This window comes from Limulus polyphemus, unplaced genomic scaffold (assembly GCF_000517525.1).
Source record: "Limulus polyphemus unplaced genomic scaffold, Limulus_polyphemus-2.1.2 Scaffold836, whole genome shotgun sequence".
Taxonomy (NCBI): Eukaryota; Metazoa; Arthropoda; class Merostomata; order Xiphosura; family Limulidae; genus Limulus; species Limulus polyphemus.
This window is the reverse complement of record NW_013666446.1, coordinates 15,208-23,506: the sequence shown is the minus strand read 5'-3', so window position 1 is coordinate 23,506 and position 8,299 is coordinate 15,208. Positions and strand designations below refer to the sequence as shown.

Below are 8,299 nucleotides of genomic sequence, written 5' to 3'. Positions count from 1 at the left end.
TTAGGGTAGGTAGTCACTCTAACTAGTAGCAACGTAATACTAACTAACCTAGTACTAGTATAATAAACTAACACACTGTAAGTACATAAGTTAGGTTGTGTGTGTGTGTAGTATATATATATATATATATATACACACACACACACATGCATTCAAGTATACTGTTATCATATTTTTTCAGCATCACTGCACTTGTATTATAGAAAGTGTTATTTTATCTTAAAAGTCCACATTAAAATTATTTTTAAACTTGGAACAGTATGTGTGTAATCTTTCAAGAAACTTGATTTTGTTAATCATTTATTCATGTTCGTTTCAAACACATATTTACATAAAAATGTTAAAAAGTGCTATAAAAAATTGGCAGCTTTCTTTAAATAAACACTTGGAGGACACCTGTAGTCTTCAGACACACACTAAGGTAGAATGTAAAGATTTCACGATTGGATCTCATAAAATTTAGTTATGGTTACTGGTTCATTTCAGCCTTATTGATTAAAAGTATAATGACTATAGGATAATGTTTTCCTACGTATCAGTACCAAAATCACGTAGCTGCCTTGTGTATTTTTTTGTATGAGTAGTGATTGTGGTTTTCTTTTCTGCTAAGGAAATGTGTTAACTAAACATAGTATACTTGCACTCTTCTAAATGTTTTGTACTTCAAGACACCTCAGCAGGTTTTAATACTTTTGGTGGGCACAGCACATGTATCCCATTGTGTAACTTTACACATAGCAACAAAACAAATTTACTTTCAAAGTTGAGTGATCAGCTGAGCAAGATAACATTATTCAAGTTTTTGTTATGTAATCACAAGTAAAATTCAATATATGTGTAACAGTAATGTAATAGACGTGTGCATGGTAGAATTGTATGCATCATTATTGAATGTTAGAACTAGTAACGTAGAATTAATAACTTTCTATACATAAGGTAATGCACAAGCTTTGAGCTGTAGTTGGTTGCAATTCATCTAAATGATTGGCCTAGTGGTTAGTGTGCCAAACGGTGGATCCAAGGGTCCATGGTTTGCATCCCATTGACACAGAAATCATGCACCATACTTTGGAGGCAGGGTATGTTATAGTAGTAAAGGTCAAATCCCAAAGGAACCCAAACTATTTTATTGGCTTTACTTTTAAAAAATATTTCTGAGGAACTATAAATTATAATAGCGAATAACCAGACTATTTAAATATTTGGTAAATAACACTAGACATTTCAGAAATTTTGTGTTTAAAAGGAAATTAACCCATTTTAGGTTATATTTTTCAATTCACTCATTGATTTCTTAATGTTAAATTCATACTGAACTGTATACAAATGCTTAATTCATTGATATTGAAATAGGCCAGGTTTGGCCTAGTGGTTAGTGTGCCAAACTGTCGATCCATGGTTCACATCCCATTGACACAGAAATCATGCCCCATACTTTGGAGGCATGGGTATGTTATAGCAGTAAAGGCCAAATCCCACTATTTGATTAAGTAGCCCAAGAGTTGGAAGTGGGTGCCTTCCTTCTAGTCTACCAGTTCGAAATTAATGCAGGTAGCCCTTATGTAGCTTTGTACAACTATCCCAATCAAAGACAGATATTGAAGTAAAAATTTGTAAACTTTTAATTCATTGTAAGGTGATAATTTGAAACAATTGTTATTTTATTACTCTGAAGAATAGATGGTATTTGCCAATATTGGAAAAGTTAATTTAGCATTTATTTTAAAGGGTAAAGAATCCTTATATATATATATATATATATATATATATTAACATGTGTGTTATACCCATTTTGTTTCACCTGAAACTTATTACACATCTATATTCTAGGTATGGATATTTAATTTATCACATATTTTGTACAGTTCAACATGTTTTTAAATTATGCTAAAAGTAGTACTGCATTTTTAATTACATTAATATATCTTGCACATAAAGATTGCTTTACAAAGCTTATCAGTTGAACAACTGTATTATCACTATTAAAATTAACTAGATCACAAGGTTTTTTATATAGTATTATTTTTAAATTCTTAACAGCAGTTAAAACTGTATATGTTTTTAAAGTTTTTTTTTCTCTCTGTCAGGTTTGCTTTACTAAAATTTCTTATTCAATGTTTAATATAGAGTTCATAAAGATATCTTGTTAAGATAAAGTTCAAAGAGAGCATAGAAATACAAAGAATAATGATTATAAAATTAGTTGTGTTTTATGTCTGACAGTAAGCAAAACAAGTAATTTTGGTTTTCAGTAGCCATAGAAATAGTGCAACATGCTAACTGTATGCATTAGTATGAAAGTGAATTGGACATCAGGTTTTATAATTTATCAGGTGTGTTGTAATACTAATTTAGTTTGTCCACAAAAAGGGTATATTTTATTACATTTTTTGTAATTGTTAAAATTGGAATATGCCTAGTTGTTTCACACACTTTGTTTTTGCTATAAATGTACATTAGGATTGATGATGCAGGCTATGTATACTAGATAACCATAAAATGATCAAATGACAAACTTGTAAATTTTTTTTTCTTCATTTTATATTAGTAGCCCGTAAAGTGGTATACAATTTCTCTCTTATTTTATGTCTTTATAAACTAAAAAAATTCCATTCTTAGGAATTTGAAAGATTTTGAGCTGAAAAGAATTCAAGTCTGTGAGTTATTTCCTGAAGTCGTGAAGAGATATGGGGAAACAAAACAGTAAATTGAAACCAGAAGTTCTAGAAGATCTTCGCCAAAATACTGAATTTACTGATTCTGAAATCCAAGAATGGTACAGAGGATTTTTAAAAGACTGTCCGAGTGGAAATCTGTCTAATGAAGAATTCAAGAAAATTTATGGAAACTTTTTTCCATATGGAGATGCATCTAAATTTGCAGAGCATGTATTTCGCACATTTGATGCTAATGGTGATGGGACAATAGATTTTAGAGAATTCCTTTGTGCCCTTAGTGTGACATCTCGAGGAAAGTTAGAGCAAAAACTTAAATGGGCATTTAGCATGTATGATCTTGATGGAAATGGGTATATTTCACGACAAGAAATGTTGGAAATTGTATCGGTAAGAAATCACTTGTATTTAGAATTTTATAATGCAATAAGGTCATTTACTTTTCAGCCAAGTGAATTGTAATTATTTATGGCTATATCTATGTAGAAAAGTATGTGTGTATGTAAGTAAAAAAAATCAACTGTAACCAATATGCATCTTACCTAATATATCAAGCAAAAAATAGGTGTATTAATAAATTGAAACTTGATAAAATGGTTATTCACAAATTTATTTTTATAGAGAGATTTTAAGTGACTTAATTCAGTATCACAGGAACCAGAGGAGCAATTGTTCCCCCTAAATTTGTATAGAGAAAGCAGGAGTGGCAGCAGACATGCTTAAGTAGAGCAGTTCCTATGGGGACCCAAAATAACATTTGTATTTAGATTCTAAGTTTTCATTTCTAAACAGTAAAAAGAAAAAAAAAATGTTTATTATCACTAGTTATGTAATAACAATACACTTCATGTGTTAGGGGCCACAAAGTTGGCCCTTTAGTAGAATTCTGGATTTCAGAGTTGGCAAACTGGGTTTTATTCCACGCCATATCACAAAATATTCATTGAATTTTAAGTTGTGGGTTTGTTACAAGAGCAAAAACCAATCCCATAGCATGGGTTGCAGGCTGCTGCTGACTGGCTGACTTTTTGGTAGTCAATAATTCAAAATTAGGGATGACAGAAGATAGTCTTAGTATCTTTGCCAAAAATACAAGTTATGCGGGTGATATCTCACAGTTTCAGGTTTGAAAATTGATCTCCATAGCAAAAAGTTCTTATGCCACTGATTAAATTCATTAAAATTCCATCACAAGCATTGCATCATAATTTTGCTATACACACTAAATATTAAGTGTATATCAATTATATAGTTTGTCAATGAATTATGAAAGTGCAATCCAATTAAAAATTTAATTTCAAAAGTTATGAAGTAAATGCTTTGACCACTAAAATAAAAAAAACTACACTGGATGAGATACATAAGTGAAAGATAGAAAAAGAAAGTTTTTAAAAAAGTGCCATAGTTTTAAACTATTTCAGCTCTCATCAGTGGTGAGAAGAGATGTAGTCAAAGGCCAGGTGATCGAGATCAAGATCAGTATGTTTTTTATGCAAAGAATCTTATAATGTAAACAACATTTTTAAATAAAAAGAACTACAACACGAATAATTAGTTTACGTTTTGAATTTTTGGTCGTATAAAAAAACTATATTGTTCTCGGTCTTGGTGTCATCCACCCAGTCTTGACTACATCTCTGGTGGTAAATAATGTTATCAAAAGCAGCTTTATTTTTATTTTTTCTTGGAATTTAGCATTTTCATTTGATTGGTAGAAAGTTCTAGAATTTCAAGAAAGATAAGAGATTGAAAATATTAATTTCCTTTATACTTTTACAAGTTGCTTTCCATAGTATCTGTTTGGGCCTTATATCTATCTATCTATATATATACATATACGGCTACAACCTACATCTGGTAGTAAAATAGATGTCTGATGTTTTTTGTTATAGTATTGTATATACTAACTTTTTTCAGAGAAGTTTAGTTCTCATTAATGTTCAGTAAAGATGATGACTCAGTTTAAATGACTACTGCACGCTTAATAAAGCATAATATTACAAATTGATTAAGCTACGATATAATCATAATATATTTCATTAGGAGTAGTATATTGCAAAAAATTTTTGACTTATTTTGTTCGAATTTAGGCTATTTACAAAATGGTTGGCTCAGTAATGAAGATGCCAGAAGACGAGTCAACACCCGAGAAACGGACAGACAAGATATTCCGTCAAATGGATAAAAATATGGATGGGAAATTGTCACTAGAAGAATTTATTGAAGGAGCCAAAAGTGACCCATCTATTGTAAGGTTGTTACAATGTGATCCTCATTCATCACATTGATATTTTAATAAAAACAATGATAATAATAAAGAGCTTTTTGAGACTACCAACAGATGGAGATTTTTAGAATTAAGATTCTGGACAAATATTGGTGTAATGATTTTGTTTTCATTTTTCCAGGCCACACCAACTAAGATCTCTTGTTAATTATGTCGAATGTGCTGCAAGTCTAAAAAATTATGTATTTACAGACTTTTGTGGTTCAGATTTACACTATAGTAGGGTTTGTTTAATCTTAAATATTACATCTTGCAATTTTAATTTTTCTCTGCTGATAATTCTAAGGTTGATATTTACCATCTTTTTGATATAATATTCTTTAAATTATTTGAATAATAAGAAATTTATTAAAATAAAGGTGATTATAATAGTTATACAAGTAAATAACTGTATAACAAAATAGTTACATTTACACAATTTAAAAGAACTTTCTAAAAAATAGCATTCTCAAAACTAATGTTTGTTTTACTCCAGAAATAAAGTTAAATAAGGCACAAAATAACAATTAGTCATTGCCCATCAGTTAAAAAGTGATATCTTTTATTTTATCTTAAACTGAAAATGATCTAACGAATTCTGATATCTGTGAGGATATCAGTAAGGAAGAAAGAATCCATGAATGAGGTAATGGACCAATCTGTTTGATATCCTGCAGAGACAGCAACAAATCAAAGAATAGATTGGGCCTCTTATGTCATTTACAAATAAATTACCAGCTAGTCCACTGAATGATGTTTAATAATTAAGTATTTTGTTATTAATGATGAGTAAAGGACTATATATATATCAAAGCCTACAAAAAGTACTGATATCACTCGGTGATTGACACTCTTTTTCAATAACTTACTAAACACTAATAATGTGTATGTGGTGTGATGATGTCAATATGATGATGAAGCTGGCTTTCCAAGATGTTGGACCTTAAAACATGCATAACTACAAATTATTATCACATGACACTTTTATCCTGTGTTCAAAGTTTAACTATGTGTATAGCATATTGTAGTGGTCCATGAGACAGTCTGAAAGGCGATGTAACACATGTAGAAATGTTCTCTTTTAAAACTTTCCTGACACCATTATATTCAGCAAGAAATTTATTGCAATAAATATAACTATATAAATTTTTTTTTCAAAGACAGACTGCAATAAAAGTAACATACCATAGAGTGGTTATTATTTGAAATGTATAAAAAATCATTAGGTGTGGGTCCTCAACCAGGGTGTCTAAAGCTAAAAATTTTAGGGAACCTTTTAACATACTGTATAGGTCATATACATCAAGGGATTATACATCCATACACATTATGGGAAATTCAACCCCATAACTTTGTTGTCAATGTAAAACCTTTTAGCCCCTAATAGAGAAACTTTTTGTTGCAATAGAATTGGTTGCTACTTTTAATACTTACAAAAAATTTAACAATTTGTGTGTTGGGATTTAAAATATAATTTATTCTTCTTACCATAATATATGTCGTGCAGAAGTTTATCTGAGAGGTGTATTGGCATTAAAATATGGATGCTTAATTTTGTTACTTGCATCTTTATTGTTTTATAAGCTGGCTTCCAGTGTAAGTCCGTATCATTCTCCTATACAGTTAACGGTAGTCAGTTTTAATAGACCTGTTTGTTTTATAGCATAAAGTAGATTTTGTTATTACTCATTATTTATACACTACTCGGCAGTCAATTAGCCTTCTACATTCAGCAGGCACCAGCATTCCTGACTGCAAAAAGCATTTGATATCTCATAAACACAGACATGTCGGTACGGCCATGTACTTTAAACCACATGAATTATCTAGCATTGAGCAGTATAGTGAAACATTTTTATCTTACATATTTACCAACTCTGGTTGAAATTATATGAACACCATTTCATTCATGTAATACTGAAGTGTGAAAATATTTATTTGTGATATGTTATCATTAGTGAAGATAGGTTTTAAATGGTTATATATCAAATCATAATGAAATTAAAATATTACAGTTATGCTCTCTCCTCTTAAAACTTCTCTTCTCTCATTTACAGTGCAACTGTGTGCAATGTTATAATTTGTATAGACCGGCAAGCATGGTCCAGTGTTTAGCATGATGGTTTAGGAGCTGTTATCACCCAGAAAAATCACACTTTACTTTTTGGGGCCATCAGATAAGTGTGACAGTCAAATCCCAGTCTTTGATTAGTGTAGCCCAAGAGCTGGTGGCAACTAGCTGCCTTTCCTCTAGTCTATCAATTCTAAGTTGGGTATGGCTAGCACAGATAGTCCTTAAGTACCTTTTCACAAAATTGAACAAACATGTAAAGATATGGACCTTACTGCCACCTGTTTGATAGTTTGTAGCATCTCAACTACTGGCAACAGAATTCACATTTCAAAAACAATTGAAAAGAGAAACTTATTATTTAAACATTTTCTTCTTCAGGTTTCAGCTTTGTAAAATGTTTTCTTAAAATCAGGTTTCGTCTTTGTAAAATGTTTTGTTAGAGTAAGGTTTAGGTTTTTTTTTACTTGAAATCAAATATAGTATAATTGCCACAGGATCATACAATATCTAATTTTAAGATTATTTAATATTGTAATTACACCATATGTTGTTACTTCCAGTTCTTAGCCAATTAAAGTGAGTTGGACCATCAATGGAAGTATGAATAACTTATAACACATAGGCATGAAAAGCCATTTGAGTTTTAATATTTCCCATGCATTTTCATTTGTATGATAATTGTTCATAAGTTTCATCAATTCAAATGTTAAAGTCCTTTGAAATTTTTGTTCTTTTTGGTACTTTTGGGCCATGTATAGCCTAGTGGTTAGTGGACTGTGAATCTGGGGATTCGTGGTTCACAAGCCATTGGTACAAAAATGTCCTTTGGGATTATAGGTGTCTGCTCTCAATATTAAATCGGAGAAGAATAGGCTAAGAGTTTGCAGTGAGTGCTATTGACTAGGTGCCTTCTCTGTGGTTCAAAATTATGGACAGATATGTGAAGATAGCCTTTTGTGTAGATTTAGATAAATTCTGAAACAAGCATGTCTTTATTCTTCTTAGGATTTAATTATATGCAGATCTCGTATAAGTTTCATGTAAATCAAGATGGTAGGATTTAAAATCCTAATACCCAGTGTTGTTCCTAGTAAAAAAAGTCAGCCTGAATTGCCCATTAATAGACCTTTTGCCAAAAAACTATTTTTGAGTCTTGTTTTAGTTGTAATTTTCCTGGTATTCCTTGAGTGTTCCATAAAACACACTTGGAAGACAAGCAAAGTTAACATTTATGTTTTTGACTGGAGGGAGGAAACCTGGAAAAATGCTCTTCTTTGCAGGAAA

At 30.8% G+C, this 8,299-nt stretch overlaps 1 protein-coding gene across 1 annotated transcript in view; it reads left to right on the top strand.

Moving 5' to 3' along the window:
* The window catches only part of LOC106460787 (neurocalcin homolog), a 53,720-nt gene extending 45,842 nt beyond the window's left edge, over positions 1-7,878 (top strand). Inside the window, exons 3-4 of the mRNA XM_022387575.1 lie at positions 2,620-3,065; positions 4,766-7,878. Of these exons, the coding sequence (XP_022243283.1) occupies positions 2,688-3,065; positions 4,766-4,963 (576 nt within the window). The 5' untranslated portion in view covers positions 2,620-2,687 and the 3' untranslated portion in view covers positions 4,964-7,878. The remainder of the gene's footprint in view (positions 1-2,619; positions 3,066-4,765) is intronic.
* The last annotated feature ends 421 nt before the right edge of the window (positions 7,879-8,299 follow it).